At 56.0% G+C, this 27939-nt stretch overlaps 1 protein-coding gene and 3 long non-coding RNA genes across 9 annotated transcripts; 2 read left to right on the top strand and 2 right to left on the bottom strand.

The window, feature by feature from the left end:
• Positions 1-259: 259 nt before the first annotated feature.
• LOC139793896 (uncharacterized) lies at positions 260-2749 on the bottom strand. Its single transcript, XR_011724870.1, has 2 exons — positions 2677-2749; positions 260-890 (listed from the first exon to the last, which is right to left on the bottom strand). It is a non-coding gene; the product is annotated as an uncharacterized lncRNA (long non-coding RNA).
• On the top strand, positions 2555-6457 carry FOXA2 (forkhead box A2). Of its 5 annotated transcripts, XM_071738792.1 has the most exons (4): positions 2555-2809; positions 3630-3699; positions 4339-5557; positions 5757-6457. In XM_071738792.1, the coding sequence occupies exons 2-4, from the start codon at positions 3631-3633 to the stop codon at positions 6257-6259; spliced, it is 1791 nt and encodes a 596-aa protein (XP_071594893.1). In that variant the 5' UTR covers positions 2555-2809; position 3630; the 3' UTR covers positions 6260-6457. The 5 variants fall into 5 exon arrangements, 4 of the variants coding, with proteins under 4 accessions (XP_071594893.1, XP_071594894.1, XP_071594891.1 ...); XR_011724863.1 differs by lacking the exon at positions 2555-2809 and having other exon boundaries at positions 3188-3699; positions 4339-5701; positions 6015-6086; XM_071738793.1 differs by lacking the exon at positions 2555-2809 and having other exon boundaries at positions 3188-3699; positions 6015-6457.
• Positions 6458-8055: 1598 nt separating this feature from the next.
• On the top strand, positions 8056-20300 carry LOC139793891 (uncharacterized). 2 transcript variants are annotated; one of them, XR_011724864.1, is made up of 4 exons: positions 8056-8245; positions 17365-17522; positions 19444-19537; positions 20175-20300. It is a non-coding gene; the product is annotated as an uncharacterized lncRNA (long non-coding RNA). The 2 variants fall into 2 exon arrangements; XR_011724865.1 differs by lacking the exons at positions 19444-19537; positions 20175-20300 and adding an exon at positions 17752-18163 and having other exon boundaries at positions 8058-8245.
• On the bottom strand, positions 17337-18995 carry LOC139793894 (uncharacterized). Its single transcript, XR_011724868.1, has 2 exons — positions 18805-18995; positions 17337-17528 (listed from the first exon to the last, which is right to left on the bottom strand). It is a non-coding gene; the product is annotated as an uncharacterized lncRNA (long non-coding RNA).
• Positions 20301-27939: the final 7639 nt, after the last annotated feature.

Here is a 27939-nt window from a genome sequence, read left to right as displayed (position 1 = left end):
CTCAGGAGCATCCCCCTCCTCCAGTGTCCCCCTGCCCCTGGGGGGAGGCAGAGGTGGCTCCTGGAGTCGTGGCTGCCAATGCAAATCAGAATGCCATTAGAAAAATTAAATTGAAAATAAATATTAGTTAAATATTAAAGGGAAGAAGTAATTTTTAAAGGGCTGGTGTTTTCCTCAGTCACCCAGCCAGGTGTGTTTAAATAAGATGCTGATGGAGAGTTTCAATTTTTATCATCCCAGGTATTTAAAAAAAAAAAAATTTCTTACAAAGCAAGCAGCTGTATTCCTCTGTTCTCCTAAGAGACATTAAATTCATCAGGTTTCTGCAAACTGGCAGTGTGGCAGAGAAGGAGATGGTGGCTGCAGGCCTGGGGTTCTTGCCAGGAGCTGAGATGCCCATTGCTGGTCCCACATGCAGCCACCTCCCTGTCCCTGTGCTGCAGGGACAAAGCCTGGGGCTGAGCAGCAGGATGCAGCTCAGCACCACATCCCTGGGATGTGTGTGGGATGGAGACCAGGAGGGTCACCACCACTCCTTGTGACACAGGGAATGTGCAGAGAGGTGCCCGGAGGAGCTTCCATGGGTGCCTCTTTGGGATGAGAAGCTCTCATGGAAAATCCTTCATGTCCTGGGCAGGGCAAGAGGCTCATGTCATGGGACAGACACTAAGGGTTCCTCACAGGCAGACCAAGAAGGAAAAACTGGGTTCAAACATTGGGGTTTGAAATTTGGGTTGAATTTTGGGTTGAAGCCACAACTGTAGGACCCTCCTCTGTAGCTGAGGGGTGGTCAGAACCCAAATGAAGAGGAGTCCTGTGAGAGCAACTCCTGTCCATGCACGGGGAGGTGATGAGGGGTGGGAAAACCTCCTGTGGGACTCCGAGTCCTGCTGAGGAAACAAGAAGGTTGATCTTGAAGCCCCTTTCCATCCCCAGTAGAAAGAGAGGAACATCTCTGGGTGCGGGGGACACGCTCAGAGCACGCTGAGCTCTGCAGGACCTGAGAGGCCTGAAGGTGGGTGAGCTGATGGCACGGGGAAATTGGGGTGATGGCCTCTCTCCTCCTCCTGAGGAGCCCACAGGGCACCTCCTTATTCTGCTGAGAACCCCTCCTGCCCCTGGCCCCTTAAGAGAAGGGATGAGGCCAGGACCAAGCCCACCTCACCCTGGGTGGCTGGAGGCAGCTGTGAGTGGGGGGATGAGCAGAGAGGACCCTTGAGCTGCTGAGCTGTGATGGGTCCCAGAGCCGTGTCACTGATTTGGGGGTGTTCTCCAGCATCCCCCCTCCCCAAGCTTTGTCTTACTCCCAAGGAGCAAAAACCTCCCTGGGGGTACCTGAGACCAGAGAGTTTGACCTCAGTCAGACCTGGGGTGCACCCTCCCCTCCCCCCAGAACCCCTTTCAGCCCTGACCCGGGGGGTGATTTGGGGGTGAATATAATTCAGGGCAGGGCCCCCCCTTGTTCCCCAAGGGAGAAATTTCCCTTGGTGAGACGAATGTCCCCGAGCCTTTGGGGTGACACACCTGTCCTGGGGGGTGCAGCACCCGAATGGACGCCCTCGAGGGTCTCTGGGGTGCCCCTCCCTCCACCGCCACCCCCCCCCCCCATCTCTGCGGACCCGGGGACAGCAGGCGACAGAGGGCGCCCCGCCACCGCTTTTAGCGGCGCGACAGAGCTGGGGGGGACGGGACACCCTGCGGACGGGGGGCACCCCCCGCCCCCTGCCTTCTGGGGGCACCCTCCATCCCGGTGGGGGCAGCCCCTCTGCGGGCAACACGCAAATCCCCTAAGCAAGTGGATGGGAGGGAGGCGGGCTGCCGCTGTCGCAGCGGCTATCGCGATAGAAGCGCCAACAGCTGGAGGCAGCGGGGTTGTTTTCGTTGGGCGATGGCTCCTGAGGGTGTTGGAGCCCCGGGGGAAGGGTTTGGGGAGTTTTAGGCTCCCGCCCTCCGAGCCGGAGCCCCGCGGGGGCTGAACCCCTCCTCGGGGCTGGCTTTGTGTTAATATTTAAAAACTATCGCCAGCCTGCGGCGACAGACGGGGGCTTTTCCCCCACCCCGGGAGAAAATTTATATCGATAGCTGGATAAATAAATACATATACAGATCAACAAATGCATAAACCCGGCGGTTTATGGGGCTTGTTGGTTTTTTGTTGGTTTTTTTTTTTTTTTTTTTTGAGGTGGGGATTTATTGAAGAGGCAAAACCAAACCCCTGGCTCGGTGGAGGCGGCGGGGAAAGGGGTGGGGGGACAGGGAGGGATGGTGCCGGGGGGGCCCCAGCTCGGGAGGTGTGTGGAGGTGGAGGAAACCCCCCCAGCTCCCTCCTGCTCCGTGCCCCTTCGCCCGCCGGACCCCGATGTGTCCGATGAGGCGGGCGGGGGACGTGGAGCGTGGAGGGGGACGGGTTTGGAGCCGGGTGATTTTTTTTTTTGCCATCCGTCCGTCTGTCCTTCAGTCCTTCCTTCCTTCTCCCCACGCCCGCCCACCCCCCCTCCCAGCCCCCCCCCCCGCACCTTCCCCGAGCTGCTCCGCGGCTTTTCAGCCGCGCTGCCCCGACGGCGCCCACCGGGACCCCGCACCGGGGGGGGAGTCCCCGGGCCGCTTCTCCTCCCGTTTCCCCCCACCCCCCCCGCCCTCCCCTGTTTGTTTTAGTTACGAATTTGTTGTAGGTACCTGAGCCGGAGCCCGGGGAAGAGCCGGAGCGGCAGCTGGGCCCTGCCGATGGGGCAGAGCCGGGGGGCGACCGGGCAGGGGGCGACCTGAGCCCCGGGGGCTCCGCAGAGCAGAGCAGCCTCGGGGAGAAGAGGTGCGTGGGGTACGGGGGGTGCGGGAGGGGGCACAGCTCCCACCGGGGCTGCGGGAGGGGGCACAGCTCCCACGGGGGGTGTCACGGCTCCCGTTGGGGTGTCAGGGGTTAAAGAGGTCCCGTCAGGGATGCGGGGGGCATCGAGGGGGGGGAAAGGCATCGGGTCCCGTCGGGGCCGCCCGGAGTGGGGCTATGGGGGTTGATGGAAATGAGGTCCCGCAGGATCCCTCCTGCAAAGTCGGGGGACGCCCGGGGTGAGGGGGGATGGTGGTGCCGGCGGCCCGGACCCCCCGGGTCGGGCGGAGGGGGTGCGGATAGGTGCGCGGGGGGCCGCGGAGGAGCCGCTCCCGCCTAGGTGTGAGCTGATTATTCAAATGGGCAGCCGAGGACCTGGGGATTGGAGGCTCGCCCGGCCGCTCCGTGCTATATCACTGGGGCACCCACGTCACTGCAGCACTTGTCCTCCTCTTCCTCCTCCTCTTCTTCCTCCCTCCTCCCTCCTCCCTCCTCCTCCTCCTCCTCCTCCTCCTCCTCCTCCTCCTCCGGCTCCTCCATCGCCTCCGGGCGACTCTTCGCCGCGGAGCGCTGCGAAAACCCACCCAAGGAGCGGGAAAAAAAAAATAAACCCAGCCCCAGCGCCACTGGATCCCCCCCCTCCTCTTCCTCCCTCCCTCCTCTTCCTCCTCCTCCAGAGGCTCCGACGGAGGGGAGGGAGGGCTGGGGACTTTTTTTTTTTTTTTTTTTTTTTTTTTTTGGGTTGCTCTCTGTCGTCGTTTGTTGTGGCTGTTAAATTTTAAACTGCCATGCACTCCGCTTCCAGTATGCTGGGAGCGGTGAAAATGGAAGGCCATGAGCACACGGACTGGAGCAACTACTACGGGGAGCCCGAGGTAAGGAAAAGAGCCGGGAGGAGGGGGGGGGGTGCTCCGCCGACTCTCTCCTCGCCACCCCCGGTCCCGGCCGGGGTCGCCCCTGCCGTGTCAGCCCCGGGATAAAATTAACTTTGGCATCAAATCCCTGCTGGGGGGTTGCCTGCTGCGGGCAGGGTGCGGGCAGGGTGCGGGTAGGAGATCCCGGGGGGGTGCGGGGCAGCGGTAGTCTAATTTTTTTTTTAATCCTTCCTCCCCCCCACCCCGCCTTTTCCCCACAAGTCCCGATATTTTTCTAGTGCGGGCAGGGATGTTCCTTCCTTTTCCTCCAAGTCCTCTTTCCAGGACGGCTCCGGCGCTCCTGTTGCCGTCTCGTCTCTTTCTTTAAATAAATATATAGATATATTTGTTTTTCATTAACGAGAAAAACAACCACCCCCCCCAACCCCACCCCGCCCTGGGATTTAACCCTTCCCGCCCCGCGGGGCACCGAGCCCCGGGGCTAGAGAAGCTTTTGCCCCGTGGCGGTCCGGGCTGGGCTGGAGGGTCCCGCGGCCGCGGCGATGTCCCCCCGGGCTGTCCCCGTCCCCAGCGGGGCTGCTCACCTCCTCCCCCCCCCACCCCCAACACCTCCCTCCTCTCTCTCGCTTGCCCCCGCAGAGCTATTCCTCGGTGAGCAACATGAACGCGGGGCTGGGCATGAACAGCATGAACACCTACATGACCATGTCGGCCATGAGCACCACGGCCAACATGACGGCCGCCACCTCCATGAACATGTCCTACGCCAACACGGGCATGAGCCCCTCGCTCACCGGCATGTCCCCGGGCACGGGGGCCATGCCCGGCATGGGCTCGGCCGGGGTGGCGGGGATGGGCGCCCACCTGAGCCCCAGCATGAGCCCCATGGGAGGCCAAGCGGGCTCCATGAACGCCCTGGCCCCCTACACCAACATGAACTCCATGAGTCCCATCTACGGGCAATCCAACCTCAACCGCTCGCGGGACCCCAAGACCTACCGGCGGAGCTACACCCACGCCAAGCCCCCCTACTCCTACATCTCCCTCATCACCATGGCCATCCAGCAGTCGCCCAACAAGATGCTGACGCTGAGCGAGATCTACCAGTGGATCATGGACCTCTTCCCCTTCTACCGCCAGAACCAGCAGCGCTGGCAGAACAGCATCCGCCACTCGCTCTCCTTCAACGACTGCTTCCTCAAGGTGCCCCGCTCCCCGGACAAGCCAGGCAAAGGCTCCTTCTGGACCCTGCACCCCGATTCTGGGAACATGTTTGAGAACGGCTGCTACCTGCGCCGCCAGAAGCGCTTCAAGTGCGAGAAGCAGTTGGCCGCCAAGGACGGCGGCGGGGCGGGCGGCGGGGGCAAGAAGGGGCCGGGGCAGCCCCCCAGCCAGCCCCTGGGGGAAGGCAGCTCCTCGGGGGGCTCGGAGGGCTCGGCCGGCGCCGAATCCCCGGCCAGCGCCTCGCCCTGCCAGGACCACAAGCGTGCCCTGGCCGACCTGAAGGGCACCCCGGGCTTGAGCCCCGGGGAGCCGGCGGCCTCGCCGGGCCAGCACCTCCTGGCCCCCCCGCACGCCGGCCTCCCCCACGACGCCCACCTCAAGCCCGAGCACCACTACGCCTTCAACCACCCCTTCTCCATCAACAACCTGATGTCCTCCACCGAGCAGCAGCACCACCACCCTCACCACCACCACCCTCACCACCACCACAAAATGGACCTGAAGGCCTACGAGCAGGTGATGCACTACTCGGGCTACGCCTCGCCCATGCCCGGCAGCCTGGCCATGGGGCCCGTAACGAACAAAAACGGCTTAGAGTCCTCCCCTTTAGCCGGAGAGACTTCTTACTACCAAGGTGTGTATTCCCGGCCCATCATGAACTCCTCCTAAAAGGGCCGAGAGGGGAAAAACCTCCCTGGGGAGAGGGGAGAGCCCCTCACCGTGCCCCCCGCCTGCAGCCCCCCGGCAGAGTGATGGACTATGAACGCTGTCGAGCACGGTACATATACATATATATATATATATCTATTTTTTTTTTTTTCCGTTGGCTCCAGATGTTTGCATCCGTTCGGGAAACAGCAGCCGTGTGTCTCGCAAGCGTCTCAGCCCGCCCCAAGGGCTGGCGTGTTGCTGTGCTCCCCCCTGTTCGGCCCAAAGCCACTGGGGGGGGGAGGGGGCCTGCGAAAATTCCCTTGGTTTGCCTTGTTTTGGTGGGGAGGGGCGGGTTAGGGGCGAGGGAATGGGGAGAGGGGCAGGGGGGGTGGGGGTTCCCTTTGGCTTATTTTATTTTTTTTCGTTGTCGTCATCGCCAGGAGGTATAAATATATCTATTTTTTTGTGTGGAAGTGATGGGGAAAAACAAAACAAAACCAAGACGAACGAAACGAAGCCCTCCTTCGCTGTGAAACCCATGCTAGTTTTGAACCCGAGGACCAAAAGTCTTGTAACGTTGTGGAAAAAAAAAAAAAAAGGGGGTGGGGTAGGGTGGGGGGAAGTGGGAAAAAATAATAATAAAAAAAAAAAAAGGAAAAAAACTACGAAAAAAAATTTAAAATAATAATAATAATAAAAAAAGACAGGATAGATCGTTGTAATTGCAACAAACGCTTGATGTTACCGGGAGAGTAAACTACTTGGATCTGATTAATTTATCGTTTCTGTATGCTTTATTTATGGCTTATAAAAATGTGTGTTCTGGTAGCGACTAGCCAGATTTTCACAGAACTCTATTAAAGTGTTATTGGCGGTTTTTTTCCCCCTGCATCTCTGTTCCGCCGGGACTTCCCCTGCCTCCTCCACCGCTGCCCTGTCCGGGACCCCCCCACCCCGCTCCCCGCCTGCCCCGACGGCGCGGCCGCTCCGGCCCCCAGCTCCCCGCCGCTTTTCTGCCGGTGCGGAGCCAGCTTTGGGGGGGTGGTTAGTTGGGGGGGCTTGGGGGGGCTCAGAGGGGTCGGGTTCTCCCCGCAAAATCCGGGGGTGGGGAGCGAGGAGCGCTCGCAAAACCGCGCCCCGGCCGCCGCAATCAGCATTAACTGGGGGGGGGGGGGGGGGATTGATGCAGCGCATCCCTGCTGCCTGCCCTGGGGGGGACACGGGACACCTCGGGACCTCTGCGGGGGGATAAAACCAAAACAAAACACGCAGAACCTTTTATTTTTCCCTTCTGAAGTTCGTGGGGTTTGGGTTTTTTTTACCTTCCTTTAACACCTCCCGGTCACTCCGAACCTGAAGCTTCGGCCCCGGAGCCTTCGGGCCACCCCATCGAGGAAGCAAAACCGTCCTGATTTTTCTTTGTTTCTACACACACACACCCCCTCCGAAAATACTCCTGCCCCTTTTCCCAAACACTTGTTGTTTTTCCCACGCGTTGGGGTTTTTTGTTTTTTTTTTTTCCCTACGGCCGACACCGATGTCGCTTTGCGGAACCTAACTCAAAAATTCCCCTAAAAATTCCCCAAACTCCTAAAATTCCGCATTTGTCCGCGAGGAGAGAAAAAGGGGAGAGGGAAGGAGAGGAGGAGGGGGGGGGGAATAAAACCAAATAAACCCCCTCTCCCCCCTAAAATAAAGAAAAGCGAAACAGCCGAGGCCAACAGGAGGGCCGGAGGCAGAGCTGTGCCGGTCTCTATACGGGCAGGACACACACGTTGTGCAGCGCGGCATTGCAATGTGTTTCATTAGCACATAAAAGGCTCCCGCGGGGAGGGAGCACGGCCGAGGGGGTGCCGCCGGTTTGGGGAGGGGGCTGTGCCCCTCACACCCCCCCTTAACCTCCCCCTCCCCATCCATTCACCTTCCTCTTCCACCCGGGCTGTTCCTCTCCAGCCCCGGCCCCGCCGCCGCTCCAGCCCCGCTCCGGCAGCAGGTTCCTTCTCTTCCCCCCCTCCTACCCCCGGTTTTTTTTTTTTTTTTTTTTTTCTGAAACTCCAGGATGGAGACTTGAGGAGCAAGAGGAGAAAAAAAAGGAAAAATTAAAAAAAAAATTCCCTAGGCCAGACGTTGTTTCTTTTTCTTTATATGTTCCCCCCCTTCCCCGCCCAGGGCATTTTTTCTCTCCCCTCACAACTCGCCCGCCCCCAGCCAAACTCTGCCGGTTTAAGCAACCGTGATCTGTGAATAAACAAAGTCAGTAAACAACAAAAAAGAAAAAAAAAAAAAAAGCGGAGGGGGGGGAAGGAAAAAAAAAAAGGGGTGGGGGGGGGAGAGTTTGAAATCTAGATCCAAATTCCAGGAGGGTAAACTTTCAACACCACGTCATACTTCAGCAAATTTACACAGATATTATATTGCGTCCCTTTCCTTCCCCCCCACCTCCCCACCTCCTCCCCTTCACCCCCCCACCCCACCCCGCTCCTTTTGAGCCATTGTGCTTAACTGAATTTTATAAAGCTGATCGATATCTTGGTAAAATATTCATTTTTAAACTAGCGGGCAACGAAATCTTTGCTTTGTGCTAAAGTCAACAAGTCGCCCGGTTCTCAGCTCCAATAAATGCGGGGATGCTCCCGGCCCCCGCAGAGCCGGGCCGGCCGCCGGGGCGCAGGTAGGTGCCACCCGCCGGTCCTTCCCATGCCCTTCCCCTTCCCACCTTCCATCCCTCCTTCCCTCCCTCCTCTTCCTCAGGGGGGATGGATGCACCCCGCCGTGTCGCCTTTGGATGATTTTTTTTTTTTGGATGGGGGGGTCCTGACCTCGCTGCCCCTCTCCCAGCCCCACCACTCGTTTTAAAACCGCGGTGCCGGGGGCTGGGAGGAAGCGATGAGCGTTATTTAGGGGGCGAGGGGGCAGCTCGGGCAGGAGTGGGGTGCGGCTGGGGGCGGGCGGGCACGGAGCCCCGTTTCTACCACTTTTAGCCCCAAAAAGCTTTTGACGACCGGGCGAGTCGTTGTGTCTCGGTAAGACGAGAGTCCCCATCCCTCTCCTCCTCGGGTTTTCACTTTGGAGTTGGTTTTTTTTTTTTGACTTTTGTAACAAAAATCCACGTGAATCCCCTCCGCCTTTTTATTCCCCCCTCCCCGTTGTCCTTTCCCCCCCCTCCTCTCGGGTCTGTGTCACTCTTTTGTTCCGGGTTGGGAGCGCCCACGCCGTGTCCCTCCCCGCCAAAGGAACATTTCTGCCGTGGCCGTGACACCGGGGAGGCTGCCGGTGCCGCTGCCGGTACCGATAGGCAGGGCAGGGCCCTACACCCGCGTGGGGAAAAAAAAAAAAAAAAAAAGAAAAAAGAAGAAAAAAAAAGAAAAAATAAAAAAAGAAAGAAAAAAAAAGAGAAAAGAAAATTTTTAAAAAGGGCGTGGGGAAATTGGGAAATAGGGGGAAGAACAGAGGGGTAATAGAGGGGGAAGTAACAGGGGGGAAAGTAAAAGAGGGGGGAAATAGGGAGGGAAATAGGCGGGGAAGCAATGGGGGAAATAGGGAGGGAAACAGGGAAAATAGAGGGGGAAATAATAGTGGCGAATAGAGGGAAAATAAGAGGGAAGGAGGATGGAAACAGAGGGAAATAACAGGAGGAAGAATAGGGGAAATAGGGGAAAAGGGTGGAAGCAGGGGGGAAGTAATAATGGGGAAACCAGTGGGGAGGTGGGGGAGAAACGGCAGGAGAATTGAGGGAAAAAAAAAACAAAAAAAACCCCAAACCCCAAACTTGTCGGGAGGGAGTAAGGGGAAAAAAATTCCTCGATGTAGGGGAAAACGGGAGTTTCAGCCGGGCTGGCATCCCCTCCCGAGGCTGTCCCGCTCTGCCCGCCCCGCGACGAGTGACATCTCCCACGCGGGGCAGGAACGACCTGGGGTAAAAGCCAGGGAGGGGACACGTCCCCCGGTGCTGTGAGAAGTTCCCTGGCAAAAAAGGGAAGGCTGCGGGGCGGTTAATGGGCTCTCAATAATTAATAACATCGATAACGGGCCCGCTCGTAATGCAGCTCGGCGAGCTCGCCAATTACTTCTCATTAAACGCTTGTCGCTCCGGCGAGGGAGGGGGACGCGAGTGGGGGGCAGCATCCTGGAGCATCCCTCCTAGGGCATCCCGCGCTGCCCACGGGGCCCAGAAATTCGGGGCAGAACCGGTCCCGGGTCACCCGCGTCATCCGGTCACCCCGGTGCACAGGGAGCGGGGGAGATGGAGACGGGTGGCTGGGGCCATTCCCGTCCTTCCCGTGATTCCTGATTATTTTTATCATTATTCTCTTCCCTGGCTCCGTTCCGGCCCTGAATTCCCCCAAAATGCAGCTTTATTTTTCGAGAGGGTGGGACTCACACCCCCTGGCCCCGGCTGGTTTTCTGAAGGGTGGGTAAAGGATTTTGAGGGGCTGAGCCCCCAGATGAGCGCTGATGCAGCCGGGTTTAATGCCATTTATATGTCTTCCCCCCCGCCCCCCCTTATTTCTCATCTGCAGGGAGAGGGAGGCAAAGGCACTTTTGGGGTGCTTAATGACCTGCAGCAATAGCTCTAAAGCCTTCAAACCCCCCAGGAGCTTGGGGCAGGTTTTTGGGCACCCAACGCCCCTCCCCAGCTTTACTCCTTCCCCGGGGAGGGAACCGGAGGTGTCAGGCCCTGACCGGCGGCAAAAAATAAAATAAATATTGCATTTATTTATGTGGGGGTTTTTTTGTTTGTTTATTTGTCTTTAAAAAAAAACAAAAACCAAACCAATAACACCCAAAAAAGCCCCGCACACAACGCCTTCTCCCCCCCAAAAAAAAAAACCAAACCCCCCCCCAAAAAAGAAAAAACAACCCAAAAAGAACCAACCAAAAAAAAGAAAAAAAAAAAAAAAACCAAACCAAAAACCACCAACCAAAAAACCAACAACAAACAAACAAACAAAAAACCCCAACCAGCAACAAACCGGACAACTCGGGGGTGAGATGAGTCTAATTATTGGTGGTTCTAAAAAGAGCTGGAACACCCAAGTAGGGCTTAACTCGTCTCCTGGGAAACTGATGGAGACCTATTTTACAAGCTGTAATTCTGCTTTAGACTATTGCAGGCTAAAGGCAGTTGACACTATCCTCTTTCTTCTAGAAATAGTCCTAATCCTATATTTCGGCCGGGTAAAATCCGCGCTCTGCTCCGCGCTTAGATTAATCCCAAAACCACATAAAACCAGGTAGGGAAGAGGATGGAAAAGGGGCGGAGAGGGGGAAAAGAAACAACGCAACAACAAAAAAAATCGTTCGAAGTTTGTTACCTCCCTGCCCGACCTTAAAAATAAAATAAATCAATATTAAAGGATGATGCGGAGTCTGGAGGGTTCTTATTTACGGGGACTTCGGTCACCAGAGGAGCCGACGGGGATGGGGAGGAGAGTCCCGGGTTCGTTTGAGGCTTTCAGGCTCTCAGGGTGGCGAACGAAACAGTTCTGTCCCGCCTGAGCCCGAGGGGAGGAAGAGGCCGGAGGGAGAGAGGGGAATTGGATAGGGAGGCGTTTTTATTGGAAAAGAACATAAAACAAAACCAAAACATAAAATTAAAAAATATATATTTTAAAAAAGAAAAATAGAAAAAAATTTTAAGAATAAAAAAAAAATTAAAAAATTAAAAGGAAAAAACCCCCACCAATCCAGCTGGGGATTGCAATCAGGTTTTTTTGTGGAGTTCGTTTGTTTTTTGTTTTGGGGTGCTTTCTTGAGTTTGTGGGGGTTTTTTTTTGTGTGTGTGTGTGTTTTATTTTTCCCGATTCTTCCTCAGTTGTGTCCCCGGAGGGAAGGGGTGTCGGGCTGTCCTGGGGGCAGAGGGGCTGCGGAGTACCCCTGAGCGCCAGGCGGGAGGGCTTTGGGGGGGGGTTTGGCTGTCCGAGGGGGCTGACCCGCCGTCCCGATGTCTGTCTGAGCACCCGGGAGGGCACCGGGAGGATGGGAACAAGTGGAGGGAGCCCGGGGTGTTGTTTGGGATGCATGAGGGGATGGAGAGATGGAGGGATGGAAGGATCGATGGAGTGATGGATGGATGGAGTGATGGATGGATGGATGGATGGATGCAGGGATGGATGGATGGATGCAGGGATGGATGCAGGGATGGAGGGATGGATGGAGTGGTCAATAGAGGGAGTGATGAAGAGGTGGAGGGATGGATGCAGGGACTAGTGGATGGATAAGTGGATTGATGGATGGATGGAGGGATTGATGGAACGATGGGTGGATGGATGGATGGATGAGTGGGGGGGTGGATGGAGGGATGGATGAATGGATGGAGGGGTCAATAGAGGGAATGATGAAGAGATGGAGGGATGGATGCAGGGATTGATGGAGGGATGCGGGAATGGATGCAGGGATTGATGGGTGGGTGGATGGGTGGATGGATGGATGGACAGACAGCTGTTTATTGAGCTCCTGCTGCCCTCAGGGCCCGCCCTCCCAGGCCGTGTGGCGAGCAGGGGTGAGGCAGGGCTAATGAAACGGGCTCGCAACAGGCCGGGAACCTGCGGGAGGGGCTCGGGGTTGGGCTGCCGGCGGGGCAGAGGCTCGGGGGGGCTGGGGGCGGCGGCTCCGCCAGCCCGTTATGTTTGCAGGTGCAACCGGGCGTGAAATTGCATGTAGGGAAAAAAAAAAGTTTTTAAAAAACGCAAATGAGGCGGAGGCGGCTCCTCGGAGGCGTGGGGAGGGGGGGGATTGTTTGCACAGGCGTGTGCGGGACAGCGGGGGGGCTGCGGGCAGGACTGGTGCGGGCTGGGGGGCAGCAGCATCCCCCTGCCCCTCCTGCTCCCGGCTCCTCTCCTCTCCACCTTCCCTTCCCCTTTTTCCAGTCTCTCGCCCTTTCCTTCCTTCCCTTTTTCTTTCTTTCATTTCAATGTTTCCGTTTCCTCATTTCTTTCCCTTACATTTCCTTCCTTTGCCCTTTTTCAATTTCTTTTCTTTTCCTATTTCGCTCTCTTTTTTTCTTCCTTTCCTTTCCTTTCCTTTCCTTTCCTTTCCTTTCCTTTCCTTTCCTTTCCTTTCCTTTCCTTTCCTTTCCTTTCCTTTCCTTTCCTTTCCTTTCCTTTCCTTTCCTTTCCTTTCCTTTCCTTTCCTTTCCTTTCCTTTCCCTTCCTATTCTTCATTTTTTCCTTTTTCTTTCCCATCTTCCCCTTTTAACCATTCTATCAAATTCTTCAGTTTCTTTCCTTTTTCCTCCTTTCTTTCCTTTTTTTTCTTCTTGCTTTCCTCATCTGCCATCCTTTACTTTTTCCTCCTTTCTTTTCCTTTCTCCCAATTCTTTGCTTTTTCCTAATTTCTTTAACTTTTTCTCCATTCTTTTTTTTTCCCGTTTCTTTTCCTTTCTTTCCTTTCCCTCCTTTTCTTTCAATTTTTCTCTTCCTTTCCTGATTTTCCCCCATTTTCTTCCCCTCTTTTCTCTTTCCCTTTCTTTTCCTATTTCTCCTTCCTTTCCCTTCCTCTCCCAGATTCCAACAGTTCCTCACATCCCCTCCTTCCCTCCCCACCCTACCCACAGCAGCAGGACCTCCACCTGCCAGGGCTGGGGTTTTACGAACCACGGGGGCTTTCTCCAGGTTTTTGACCCACAGAAACAGGAACAAGAACAAATCCCATCCCTCCGCGGCAGGAAAAGGACCGCCGGGCACCGACACCCGGGGAGTGTAAATGTGCTGATTTTATTTCCCCTGTACCGAGGGCACCGATGTTGGAGGATTTTGGAGCCCTTGGAATGCTGCTTGTCCCCGACAGAGAAGCCGCCCTTACCTTACCCTCGCCTTCATTTATTTTAATATTGTTTATTTTATTTAATATTAATTAAATATGAATATATTTAAACTCGGCGGGGGCTGCGTGCCGCTGTGTCCCTCGTTCGAGCCATTGGATTTTTGGGGGGGTGCAGGTTGCTGTCACGCTAAGAACAAGCTCGGGAAGGGCTTTGGGGAGGAGGACAAGCTCCAGCAGCCAAAAATCCCTCCCGAAAGCGGTGATTGAACCCTTTCCTACACCACAGCTTTGTTACCTTGGAGCTTCCCCCCCTTCCCCTGTCCCGGACGTGGGGGGAGAGGCAGTGGAAGGAGGGGAGGGGGGCAGAAGGTGAAGCTCGTTTCAAAAAGGGACTTTCTGTCACCCCTGGGTCCTATCGCAGCCATCATGAGCAAACTCATAAAATAGCTGCAGATGTTGAGCCGAAGGCAGCGCGGGTTTCTCGGGGGCACCGAGACAAACTCTTCGGGCTGGAAAGTCACCGGCTCGTCCCTGGTTTGGTTTTTTGTTTGTTTGTTTCAGCTCCTTTCCCCCTTCCCTCCTTCGTCGCTCCCCTCCTTCTCTGTGTTTCTAGAGGGAGAAGGGAAACCAAAAAATCTGCACAGAGCCTTATTTGGGTAAAGATAGGAAAAATCAGACGCCCGAGCCAGGGAAGTGCCCACACGCAACCCCTCAGCATTTTGCCAGGAGACAGGGAGAGGCCTTCCCAGAAATAAACCCATGGGAGGCAGGTGCTGGCCCCTGGCCCCAGGGTGCTGGGAGGGGGAATACATCAACCAGGGCGACAGGAGCGGCTGCTGCCGGGGTTTCTGCAGAAATAAGAACCCCCCCCCCGTTCCCGGGAGGGGGTTGTGTCTGCTCAAGTGCCTCTTAACCTTTTCTATATCCTGTTACTAAAGGGAAAAAAAAAAAAGCAAAACAACCCACCAAGCCCACATAAGGAGTTTCTGTCTCTTCACCTGACCGTAAAGAACACATAAAAAAAAGAGGGTGCTATTCCCCCAGCTCGTGATGGGATCCCTGAAACCAGGAGAGCTTTGTGAAAGCAAAAAGCCAAGTGTGAGAAGGAGAAGGGGTGGATGGGTGGAGGGAGAAGTCACCCAAACTGGAGGGACAGGCCCTTGCTCCAGGTTTTAGCACTGCAGACAGGATTTTTAGTTGCTCTTAACCCAGCATCTGCTGGCTGTGCTGGGGGGCTGAGGCTGCTTGAGCAAAATCTGTTTTGTTTGTTAAAAAAAAAAAAAAAAAAAAAAATTGGTTTTGTTTTTTTGTTTTTTTTTTTTTTTAATTTTTGTGTTTGTGTGTGTGCCGCGTCCTTCCCTCCCGACCGCAGCAACGTGCCCAGCTTTGCGCAATTAACTCAATTGGGCAGAGCTGATGCCCCAGCTGAGGGCAATGCTGTTTCCTCAGGTGCAAGGGGGGATATTTGGGGTGAGGAAGGGGCAGGGTGAGCTGTCCCGAGGTGTAAGCAGCAGACGCGGTGGGATGGATGCTCCGTCCGCAGGTGAGCCCAGGAGGGACGGGCAAGGGGGTTGGGATGCAACAGGGTTTGCCGAAATTCTCTGGGGTTTCAGGGCTTCCTGCAGGGTGCGGAGATCTGTCCCCGCTCCGTCGCCTTCCTTTTAACCCACCCCATCCCACAAAGGGTCCCGAGGCTCTGCCCAGGTCCCGCAGGTTCGGGCTCTGCCGGCCGGGAACCGGGGCTGCGCTGCAGAGGGAGCCGGCAGATTTTCCCCGAGTTACTTATTAACCACTGCTCATTTGACAGGATCGATATTTCAAGCGAGGGAGTAAACACTTAAGAAGCACCACTCTGCTTTGCCCTCTTTTGGTTTTTTTCCCTTTGCAAAAATGATTTATTTTCTAAAATGCATCTGCCTGGAGAGGAGGCAGCGCCGGGAGCCGGGGCTGTTATCTGCGGGATATGCAAAGCACATTTATTTCGTCTTTTATCTCTCATATTGCATGTTGATCCCATACATATAGATTGATTTTGTTCAGGTAGATAATGAAAAGTCAAGTGGAAAATTTACACAAAGGCACTCAGGATCTCGACTTTCTATTGGTATATAAATTGGTTTATTACTCCATTCCCTTAAACAGGGACTTTCACACTGGGGAACACTTTAAAATATATCATGTTTAAACACAAAACCATTTACCTTTCATGTGTTTTCCCTTTTTTTTTTTTTTTTTTTTTTTTTTTTTTTTTTTTTTTCCTCGCCAGTAATTTCCTTGCCACTTTTGTTAATTACCGAAGATATTTGTGTTTAAACAAGGGCTCGCTTCCTTCTCCATCCCTCCAAGCAATTCATCTTCCTCCCTCTCATTCCCCAAAAGTCCTAACGGGAGATTTCCGAGCCGCCGGCCGTGCCGACGTGGTGAGCTCCGGGTCTGACAATACCTCGGGAGATTTTATTAATTCCCTATAAGCAGCTTTCATTTCACCACCGTCGAATAGAGGGCACTGTACGTGAGAGAGCAGCTTGGAACAAAAAAAAAAAAAAAAAAAAAAAAGGGAAAAAACACACCAAAACCCCCCAACAAAATGAAACCAACCCCAAAAACCTAGAGGAAACATTATTAATAAACATCTTCTGGACATTTGGTGGCTGGTGTAGGCTGCTCCAGCTTAAAGCAATTAATTCAGGATACTGACATAAACTCTCCAGCTCTTTGACAGCTTGGAGCTGAAATAAAAATGCTAGTTCTCCAGGGAAAAGGAGAGGATAGTTGGCTCTTTTCTGGACTGTTTGCTTATAGGCCCAGAGAGCAATCTTCCTCGCAGAATGAAATGCAAGGACACAAACAATGTACCAGGAGGAGAATAGGAGATGGGAATGAACAGTTTGAACTATTTGCTCAGCAGAAGGGCAGCCACAATGCTCGCCCAATGGCTTTCCCATGCATCAACCCTGCTTCTTAGCCCCTTTTGTTGTTCGGCCTCTTCCTCCGGCCAGATAAGAGCGCAGCTGCGGCTCGGGGGCTGAGCCAGGCCTTCCCCCGGCACCCCAATCCTGCTGGATCCCCCCCTGGATCTTCCTGCCCCCCGGAGGGTGCTGCCTTCACCCCCAGAGCCACCCAGCAGCCGATCCATCCCTCCCCGCGTCTCCCTCCCGCTTTGGAGCTGGTTGGGAAGCCCTTCCCGGGCAGCCCCTGTGGTCACCACCCCTCCCTGTCCCCTGCCCAGCTCTCCCCTTTCCCGACGAGTCCCAGGGGGATGTTTGGCTGGGAGAGGACCCCAGGCAGGTGTCCCCTTCCCGCAGAGCATCCTGCTGGGCACCGAGCGGCGCCGGCTGCGGGACTGCTACGCTCCAGGGGATGGAGGAGGATGCCATGGCCAGCTGGAGCTCCCAAATGCCGTTATTCCCGATTTTTGCAGGGCACGAGGAGCCTGGAGGGTTTTCTTGGCACAGCCTTGCAGCACAGCCTGGGGATCTACCTGCTGAGCCATGGGCAAGGCTTGACAGCACCCCCTGGCAGGGGCAGGGCTGCAGGCTCTCACCTCCGTTCCCCATCCCCAAACCCTCCCTCCCCTATAACCCCCCAGACCCCTCTGCTTTGCCCTCAGGCTGTCCTTGCTGGCAGCTCCTGGGATTAAAACCGAGCGGGATGTGCGTGCAGCCGGGCTCGGCGGTGCCCACCGGGATGTGCTGCTGTTTTTTGCTCTTCCCCCGACCCCCGGGCTGTGGGTTTTGGGAACCGGTGTGGGGGGGGTGGGGGGTGGGTGCACTGCCCGCTTCTCACGTCAGGAGGTTTATATGGCTTGAAAGGGTTTTACGAGGTGCAAAGGCAAAAGGGGGAGGACTGGAGGAGCTGCCTGCCCAGGCACTGCAGCCCCTGAGCACACCTGGAGGAGCCCCCCCCAGAAATACCACAAACACACGGGGATTTTTTTTTTGCTGTTTTTTTTTTTCTTTTTCTTTCTTTTTACTTTTTTTTTTTTTTTTTTTCCTCCCCTTCCTTTCTTCCCTGGTGGGTGGTCAGGAGGACGGGATGAAAAGCAGGAGGGTTCCTATTGTCTCTGCGCTGCCTTCCGAGCGGACCCCACGTGTCCCCAAAGTCACCGAGCACTTGGCCCGGCCTGTCCCCTGCTGCCTCCGTGAGACAAACTCATCACGAGTGGCCCAGAAGGACCTGGCCAGGTGAGCCTGCAAGAAAAAAATGTTTTGTATCTTCCCAGCAGCACAATTTTTACGCCCAAGGGGTCTGATCATCCCTAATCAGGGGGCTGATCACCCCTGGCAGACGGGGTGCCCCATTTTATTTAATTTCATGGAATATCTCCGGTTGGAAGGGACCCACCAGGCTCATCGGATCTGCTTTCCGTTTCGAAGGCACAGTATTAAAGCCTGATGCTGGTGCCCATTTTAGGCTCTGCCGTATCCCCTCCCAGCATCCTGCCTGACAGCTGCAGAGCCACCCCCTAAACAGAGACAATTCGCCCCAAAACCAGCCCAACCCGAAGGGGGGAGGAAGAAGTCCTGGGGGCTCGGCTGGAGCAGCCCTTCCAACAGCCGTGGTCGAGCACCTCGGGCCGGTCTCGGTCCCACCTCGGGGCACCTCGGGGTTAATTAGGGAGACGGTCAAGAGGCGGAATGACAGCGCCCGCCGCTCCCGGGCTCCTTCCCGAACCTCTCCCCCGCGGACAAAGAGAGCCCAGGCTCCTGCAGAGTCATTTGCGCGTGTGTTCCCGGCGAATGAATTTAGGGGAGCAAATATAGTTATGCAGAATTTAAATTAAAGTTGACACTAATGTAAATACAGCAATGCAACTGCATGTTTAAGAAATATGATGAGGCTACGGTTTTAATCAGGGCCTTTTAACTCAGGTGGCATTTAAAATCCTTGCCATTTAAATTGGATAAAACCCCTAAGCTGGGAGAAGGAGGGAAAGTCGGTGGGCTGGGGAGCGGGGAGCTCTGCCCCAGCCCCTTCCCGAGGGATGTCCTGGGGGCAGGAGGGCTCCGGGGACATTCCTGGAGGGGACATCCACCACCGGGGAGTGACTGGAGACCCCGTGGCTCAGGAGAGCTGCTCACCAGGGGATGGGTGGGCAGAGCACCCCATGGAGACCTCCCGACCCGCTGAGGTGCTGCTCAGAGGCTCGGCAGCTCTCCTCCACCCGCTGCACCGACGTTTGCGGTGGCAGAGGCACTGCCGGTGTCCACCTCATCCCAAACACCCCCTCAACCCATCCATCAGCCCCCGGAGCATCCCCACCCGCAGCCGGAGCTTGGCTCCCCCTCCTGCCTGTGCAGCGGGAATTCGGGGAGGGGTCTCTTGGCACCTGCCGAATTTTCCCTCCCTGCTGCTTTGGAAAGTTCTGCACCCAGGCTGAACTTGGCCTTGGGGCCTTGGAGAGGGGGGGTGGGGGCTGGAGAAGAAAAGAAAAAAGGGAGAGAGAAAGAGCAGAGCCCGCCTCACCTACTTCAAAGCAGGGTGATCCTGCGGGGCTCCGCGGTAACAATGGGCATGAAGTGCCAGGGGCAGGAGCTCGGGAACCTGGCAGGGCCCCCAGGCACCGGAACAATATCTTTGGCAGCCTCTCTCGGGTTTTATTTCTTTTCCAAAGGAGCAGAAGGGCTCTGGCAGGGCCACGCTGCTGCCCTCTCCTCTGCCCTGGGGCAAGGGCACATTTCCCAGCGCATCCCAGCTGGCTCCTGGGACCTGTCTGTTCCCTCCAGACCCCCTCGCTGGGGACCTGCCGCTGTCCTTGGGTCGTTCTGCTGCTGGGGCTCGGGGGGTCCCTGCAGGGAGAGGCTGGGGATGGAGAGGGGGTGCTGGGGTAGCCCGGGCTCCCCAGAGAGCTGTCCCACCCGGCTGTGCCTGGATGGGGCTGGGACAGGGCTGGAGCTGGCATTGTGTCACCTTGGGATGAGTGTGGGGGAAGCAGGGGACAAATCCCCCCTCCCCGGGCCAGTGGTTTCCTTTATTTTTCCTGGAGATGTTGGTGTGAACTGAAGATGCTTCCAGCAGCAATGACAGGAGAGGAGCAGTGGCTGTGACTTGTGGCCCTCTGTCTGGAGATTCCATGCGCTGAGATTCCATCCTCCTCTTCCCTAGGAGAGGCTGCAGCCTGCAGCTGGGGAGAGGGAGCAGCCCCAGCCCCTGGGAGGGGCCCAACAACCCCCCCTGACAACATCCAGAAAAAAGCCAGGTTTGTCTGTACTGAGGGGGCTCTGCTCCAATGCCAAAATCATAATAATAAAATTGGTAACAACAATAACATAATAATAATAACAATAACAACAATAATAATATAATAACAATATAATTATAATAATAATAACAATATAATAATAATAATACCAGTAGTGTCAATAATAGAAATTAGAAGAGCAAAAGCAACTATATTAAGGACAGTAATGATTATAACCATAAAAACTATGATGATAACAATAATCACAACAGGAACAACAATAATTGTAATAATAATAGTAATACTAGCAATAGTAATATTAATACTAATATCAACCAGCCTTTGGGGAAAAAGAAATCTTTTTTTGGGGGTTGTAGCTCCTACACCTCATTGCTGTCTCCCTCCTGTCACCCGAGGAGCCTGAGCCAGAGGCACCACGGGGTTTCTGTGAGGTTTGTGCACCCTGGATCTGTCCCAAGGTGTTTGGGGTGTGGGGACAATCCCTGGGGAGCCCCGAGGGGTGGCACAGCCCCCCCCTGGGGCTCTGGGAATTCCCAGCCCTGCATGGGCCTGGGCTGGGGGTACCCCAGGTGGGTGCTGCCTGGCAGGGGGTACCCCAGGTGGGTGCTGCCCACCAGGCACCTCATCCCCCAAGCCTGCAGAACCTGCCTCCAGCTGAACCCTCCGAGGGATTTCGTGTCCTTCTGGCTGTCCTAATCCCCCGGTGTGACTCGGTGCTGTTAGCATGCCTGAGAGAGTAATAAAAAGTGTTATAATGCCATTAATTATCCCCCCTCTAGATATCCTGTCTGCCCTGCTGGGGAAAAAAAAAACAAAACAAAAAAAAAAAGAGAGAGATTGCAAAGTGTCCAAGTGGGGGGAAAAACACCCAGGAGGATTGGCAGGGGAGGAAAAAAACCTCCCCCAAAATGTGAGGGGAGAAACCTGGGGAGCATCTCACGTGCTCCTGCTCTCCTGGGAAGGATGAGGGGTTCTGGGAGGGGGATTTTCCCCCGTGGCCACCCCTCAGCCTCTTGTCTGTGTCCACAACCCCCCCCTCCCCTCCCTCAGAGGACTCAGGAGCTCCCAGAGCCATTGTCTTGCCAAAGCTGATTGAAACCAGCCCAGGAGTTCAAGGGTTGGAAAGGGAGGGACGCCCAGACAGGGTGACACCAGAGACCCCGTCTGGGTGGAAAATCAAAATAGATGGGGCTGAGCTGCCCAGCCCTCTGGAGGGATGAGAATTGATGCTGAAGAGGCCCTGACACCCCCATCTTCAGTGTCTCCCTCCTGGGGGGAAGGGGGAAGCAGAGAAGATGATGAAGCAGCAGCAGAGAGGATGATGAAGGAGCAGAGAAGCTGAGGAAGCAGCAGAGGAGTTGGTGCCACCTGCCCTGATTTTCCTGTCCAAGCCTGCTTGTGCTTTCAGACCTGCTGGGGAGACATGAGAGAGGCTGGGGGCTGATTTTGTTTGCAGAGTCCACTCTGGTCCTGCAGTTGGTGGGTTTTTTGTTTTTTGGGTTTGGTTTGGTTTTGGTTTGTTTTTTTTGTTGGTTTTTTTTTTGGGGGGGGGTGCTGTATTTCACACCCCCCCCCCCCCCCCAGCTTTTAGGGATAATTGCTTCCCTAGGAAAAAAACCTTGTTGAGAGGCTGGGGCAAAGTCCTGATTGCTCAGCCCACGTTGAGCCCTCCTTGGACCTTGCCTGATGCTTTGGGATGGGGGAAGGCAAAGGGGGGGTCAGCACCACCCCCCTCAGACTCCTTCTGCTGCAGAGCGGCTGGGCTGGGATTTTTTCATCATTATTATTGGGTTTTGACACCTTGAGGCCACGGGGCAGGTTTTAGCAGGAGCATGGTGCATTCAGAGCCCCAGAACCACCTCCAGCTGGGCAAGGGCAGGAGAGATAAGCAGCGGGGTGGAGGTGGCTGGAGGCAGCAGGTGCTGCACTGAGCCCCGGGTGACCCGGGAATGGCACAGCCAAGCTATGCTGGCAATGTTTAACAACCCATCCGTCTTCTACCTGGGCCCACTCAACAGAAACCTTTGTTTGAGCCACGGGCCCGTTCAGCCCTGCTGCTGGCTGCTTATCGGGCAGATTAATCCCCTCTCTATCACTGTTATTAATTTCAGAACCTGCTTTTACTGCTGGGAGGCTGATGGGGAAGCCCAGCTCCAGCTTTGCCGAGGGGATTCACCCCCCTTCCCCACACCCCTGCTGCAACCCAGATAAATCCCAGCTCATCCCTCTGGATGCTGATGATCTCAGCATCCATTTTTCCCGGGGGGAGGCTCCATGTCCTGTGTCACCTCCTGCATCCCAGTGCTGCAGCAGGAGCATCGTCCCCAATGGGTACCCCGATGTCTGGGGGGGGCAGGAGGACACCCCCTCTGCATGGAGGAGCCCAGGGGGGTTCTGCTGGGTGAAGGTGGCTGTCGGGAAGGGATTTGGGCCCCGAATTCCTGTTGGAGCTGCTGTGCACACACACACACACACACACACACACACACACACACACACACACACACCCCTTATCTCTCCCAGCCCTGTTTGCCCAGTGGGGAGCCGGCCAGCCTGGCGGGGAGGGGGGGACAACCAGCCCCCAGCCCCCACCTACACTGCCTTCCATCCCAAAGAGGGGGTTCACAGACACTTTGTCTGCCACCAGAGGCTTTTTGTTGGTGTCTCCTGGTGTTCAAACACCCTGGTGGACCCGGTTGTGTGACTTGCAAGTGTTCCAGGAGGCCCCTCCTGCCTCCGGCCACATCTCCTGGCACTGGGATCCACCCAGGCACCGGTGCCATTCCCAGACCAGTACCTGGTGAGTGTATTTGCACCTCCCAGTTTCCATGTGGCAGGTCACAAGGGGTTGGGTGGAGATGCCCCAGCCCTGTGTCCTCTCCTGCCTCTGAAATGTCCCCTCAGAAAAGGGTCGGCCAGGAAAATGTTGGTGCTGTGTCCATGGGTGATGATGCCTTCCTACATCCCCTGAAAATGAGCCAGGACCCTGTGGGGTGAAGGTGAGGGGACAGAGTGACCTGGAGGCCCTGGCAGGTGGCTGTGGGATGGAGGGGACAGCTGTGGCTCTGTGGCTCCCCCAGTACTGAAGTCCCCTGATGTCAGTGGCATGAGGTCCATCCCCTCCTGGTGCAGCAGCAGGGTTACAGCCCTTAGAGGAGCACACCCAGGGCCTTCCTGATCCGTGTCCATCCCTGCCACTCACCTTCTCCTCTCTCTGGGCTGTACTGAACACTGGGGGGAATCACAGAATCATGGAATGGGTTGGGTTGGAAGGGACCTTAAAGCTCCTCCAGTCCCAACCCCATGGGCAGGGACACCTCCCCCAGCCCAGGGTGCTCCCAGCCCCATCCAACCTGGGCTGAGACCCTGCCAGGGATGGGGCAGCCACAGCTTCTCTGGGAAACCTGGCACAGGGGCTCAGCACCCTCACACCAAACAATTTCTTCTTAATGTCCAACCTAAATCTCCCGTTTCAGTTTAAAGCCATTCCCCCTCATCCCATCCCTCCAGGCCCTTGTCCCCAGTCCCTCCCCAGCTTTCCTGGATCCCTTCAGGCACTGGAAGCTGCTCCAAGGTCTCCCCAGAGCTTCCTCCTCCCCAGCTCCTTGTTAACACCAGCAGACAGGCAAAGCAAACACTCCTGACCCACTGGCCTGGCCCTGCTGGGCACTCATCTGAGCACTTGTCTGCTCCTGGCCTGCCTCCCCAGGGGGGCAGAGCTGCTTTTCTTCCCCATTATTGAGCAGGAGGGTGCCCAGGGGCTGTGCTGGGCTGTGGCAGCGGCTGCCCGGCCACCCCTGCCCTCTTCCATCCGCCCCTGTAATTGCATATTTACCCACCGGAGCCTCTCATTATCTCATTATCACCAGAGGTTAACCCAGTGGCCTCGGGTCACCGGGAAGGTCACCCACCCTGCTAGGAAGGGCTGACATTCATTTGTGGGGCTGGGCAGCCCTTTGGGATGGATGCTGAGGGTGCTGGGGAGCATCCCTTCCCTTTGCACCCCGAGCTGGGGGGCTGGAGCGGTGTGTTCACCCCCGGCGCTTGCAGCTGGGTTTGGGAAGGTTTTTTTTCATCCCTCGAGTGAAAACCAAAGCCAAGCTGGAGCAGCTGGCGGGGCTGACACTGCTTTTCCATGCCACGTGCCATGGCACGGGTCCCATCCTGCTCCCTGGGTGCTCACCCCCCTTTCCAGCTCTCACCCACCTCGGTAAAGAAACACATTTATTCACAGCTTTGTGACTGAAGAGCCCGGCAGCACCCAGCCTGGGAAGAGGAGCACCCAGCAAGCCAAGGATTCCCACCTGGAGCAGCGGTGGCCTCTTCCCTCCCCTGCCTGGGCTGCCTCCTGGGCTGTGTCAAGGAGGAGGTGTGGGGGGAGCCCTGCCCGCCCCAGGACAGAGCCTGCCCTGTTTGCTTTGGGATGGGGATTTGCTGTGCCTGAAAGTGCTCTTGTGATTTTTTCCAGGAACGTTTCCCCTTCCTCAGCCTCCCCTGCCGGGGGTGCACCCGGCGCCGGGGGGGGAAGGGAAAATATTGAAAGAAGGAATTATGAATGGGCTCTGGCTGCTGCTGGGGACAGAGAGCAGCTTCCCTCCCAGCCTGGGCTAAAAGGAGAAGATTTTCCCCTCCCAGCCCCACCCTTGGGGAGAAGGTCTCCCAGGTCAGAGCTTTGGGGCCGGGCAGGACCATCCCTGGCTCCTTGCTGGGTGATGATCCAGGTGAGGGGAAGCTCTGCCCTGCTCCCCCTCTGGCTCCTGCCTCCCATTTCTCTCCTCCCCACCAGCTCCAGGAGCCCTTCAGCACCCCGGGGGTTCTGCTCCTCCTCCTCCTCCTCCCAGGCTGGTCCCACACCACAGGGTCACTCATTTCTCCACATTTTTGTGATGTTCCTTCTCCCAGCTTTGCCTCCACCTCCTGCATGGACACCAACCCTGGGCTGGAGGACACAGCCAGAGCCTGGGGAGAGCGATGGAAACCTTGCCTTGGGCTCTCTGGAGGCTTTCACTGGAGAACATGACTCAAACCAAACACTGCTGCTGGCCATGGGGAGCTGCAGCCTGGCCAGGCCCCTGCTCATCTCCACAGTGAGGAGGAGATTTTGCAGATGGGAGGGGGGTAAACTCGGGACCCAACCCTTCCCACCCCTCATCATGGCCAATCCTGGAGGGCTCCACCCTACAAAGAGGGCCCAGGCATCATCATCATCATCATCATCATCATCATCATCATCATCATCATCATCATCATCATCGTCCCCTGGGGATGCAGCAGCTGGCTCCAAGGTGGGGAGATGCAACTGTGAGTAGCAGCCAAGTCGGGCTCTGTTTTTTGTCCCCACGTGGTGGTGCAGCTCCTCGGGGCTTCCCTCCACCTCTTGTACCCCCCTCCAGGTCACTTGGTTCTTTTAAAAGAAGTTAAAAGGAGAAAATGAGCCCAAGGGAGTGGGGGGACCAACCCTGACCTGGTTCTGGGAGCCAGGGCTGCAGGAGCTGTGGCTGTGAGTGTGTTCACCCTGGGTCTTTCACCCCTTGGCTGGGGGGTGAGGGTGTGTGCAGCTCCCCAGGACAGCAGAGCTCTGCAGAGCCTGTCCTCAGTGTGGTGTCAGGGCCTCGGAGGGCTCCCAGCTGCCCCTTTGCCGAGCACCAGGCTTTGGGGCCGTGTTCCACGTCGCTCCCGAGCTCTTCTTGCACAAGAGCTGAACCCACCTGGACCTTTCCAGAGATCAAAGCTGGAGGTGGCCTTGGGGCTGCAAAGTTCCAGTGTTTACCAGGTGCACGGTGGCCCTGGGCTTGCTGTGACTCCGGGATGTGTACCCGTGTGCTTGGCATGGCCCTGGGCTGCTCTGGCTTTGGGATGTGTGCCCTGGGAGCGTTGGGTCTGGGGTGTGTGTGCCCAGAAAGGGACCGGTCCCAAAGCCAGGAGCTGTTGTACCCGACAACCTCTCCCCTCTGCTGGACACTGGGAGGTGAGGAGTTGCCCTCAGAAGGTGTGAGGCACCCAAAGTTTCTCCTGGAGCGGGTCCTGGCCCAGGGAGCTCAGCTGCCATGTTCCTCATGAGCCTGGCACACCCCAAAGCCACCAGAGGAATGTGGGGCTGGGCCACCAGCTCTTTGTGCCAGGATTTTTTTCAGATCAAAGAGGAAACTCCCTCAAATGTCCCAGATTTGTAAAGGGCAGCTCATGGTGACTCACAGAGATAAAGTTCTCAAGGACATTGAAGGAGCCTGAAAGCCTTGGTGCTGTGGGATTCCTATAGGATTGAGCCATGGCTGGAGAAGCTGCCAAGGTCACCAATATCCTGAGAGCACCCTCCACCTGGATTGGGTATTTTGTGTCTTGTGGGGTGAAACCTCGTGTAGTGAGGCCCCTGAACCATCAGTTCTGCAGGTGGTGTGGGTGCTGGGTGCCACAGGGCTTGGGGGAGGAAAGGGAACGTGCCCATCACCCAGGCTGGCCAGGCCAGCTGAAGAAATAGCCAATATCTGGCTTTTCAGTGATAAATAATGGCATCTAGAGAGGAGCGGGCAGGTGGAGATATTTTTTCCTGAGGGATAATTTAATTGCTCATTAGGTTTGGCATTTGATGCACTTCCCAGCTGCAGGGCTGCTTGGTTGGAAGCGTTTGCTGCTTCACTCGTGTGGTAGCCCAGGTGGGGTGGTTGGTGGCCATTGGCCCATGAGCTGTGGTGCAGAATCCTGAGGCACTGGGGGTTTCCAGGTGGGATCAGCTGGGTTTCCACAGCTGATGGAGGGATAAAGGCTGAGGAAGCCCCTTGGTGTGGTTCCACCTCCCTGCTGGAGGGACCCAAGGGGGAAGCTTAAGCACCTCCAAGCTTGGCAGCTTTAGGGTGGCCTGGGCACCCCCTTGGCCTTTCTGCTGCAGAATTGGGGTTTCTGTTCCAAACCAGCACTGACAAATACATTTCATTTGTTCAGGCAGGGAAAGCCCAACCATTTGCTGGTGCCTTTAGGGCTGTGCTTGGGAGGGGAAACCATTTGCTCTCCTCTTAAGCCCCATCTTGAAGTGCTGGAGGTCCTGAAACTCCCCAACACCTGGAAGAATCGGACCCTGGGCAAACAGTTTGATGGAGAAAAAAAAAATGCAGAAAACACCCAAGCCCCTGGGTGAGACTGGGTTGGGGGGGGACAGGGGGGGAGGAGGTGCTCGGCATTCCTCCCCATCCATACATTATTCTCCAGGGATTATTTGCTCAGCCCCAAAGTGCTCACACACACACGCTGACAGCTGCTGAGGAGCACAAAGCACTGGGTTCAGACGTCTCAGATGTGTCACCCCCTCGGTTTTACCCCAAAGGGTGCATCTTGGAAGAGCCCCCAGGCCGGGAGCAGAGGAAGCTCCTGGGTGTCCAAGCCCAGGAGGTCTCCTTTTGGGAAAGGGTTCTGGGAGCAGAGGGATGTGGGGATGGGGAACCTGGGAGAGGCTGGGCCAGGCTGCTCATTAGTACCTGGGCATGGCTGCTGCTGACCCGATGGCAAATATGAAATATCAAAGCGCTTGTCAGCACTCCTGAATGGGACAAAGAAAAGGAGCATTAATGATTAACTCTGCTAAAAGCTCAGGCTTTTTGATTCCCATGGCGCTGGGGCTATCTGCCTGCCATGTGACATGCTCGGGCCATTTTCTAGCAGATTGGGGAAAGCTGGTGAGCAAACACAGGTGCTTTGGAGTCAGCAGCGCTGTCAGGGACAACCACAAACACCACCAGCTATGTCTGCCTAAATTAGCTCCTGTGTTTGCCTCCATTTCCCCCCCCCTCCCCTTCCTGGAGATTTTTTTACTTTCTAAGTCCGGCGCCTTTCGCTCCCCCCCTCGACTATTCACACGCGGGGTGAAAAGCCAGAGGGGCAGAGAAAAGCAGAACACAGAGGAGGGCTTTGAAGCCACCATGCTGTGTGGGGACCCAATGCCAAGGACCCCACAAAACTCATTAAAACAACTCCAGTCCCGACCCACCAAACCCAACCCTGGCATTGGCGCTCAAGTGGAATTATCTGAGTGATGCTCAGCACTAAAATGAGGGGGGGGGAGGGTGCTGGGCTGGGGGCTGCTCAGCAGCCTGGGGAAGGGGTCTGGGTTTGAGTGTGTGTAGGGGGGGGTTGTTCATCCCTGCTGGCTGGGGTCTGGGTGACCTCCCCAGGACTTGGTGTGTGACCTCCCCAGGACTTGGTGTGTGACCTCCCCAGTGCCGCCGAGCAGAGGGAAGGTCCCTCTAGTGGTATTATTTGTTTTAATTTATTCCTGCCCCGGTGCAAATCAGACAGACTTTCTTTTTTTTATTTCTTTCTTTCTTTCCCTTTTTTTTTTTTGCTGTTCAAATATTTATACGTGCGCGGGAGTGCGCTGCGCGCCGGCTCCTTGCAATCGCACCGGGGCA

This window comes from Heliangelus exortis, chromosome 3, assembly GCF_036169615.1.
Source record: "Heliangelus exortis chromosome 3, bHelExo1.hap1, whole genome shotgun sequence".
Taxonomy (NCBI): domain Eukaryota; kingdom Metazoa; phylum Chordata; class Aves; order Apodiformes; family Trochilidae; genus Heliangelus; species Heliangelus exortis.
This window is presented reverse-complemented; position numbering and strand designations above follow the sequence as displayed.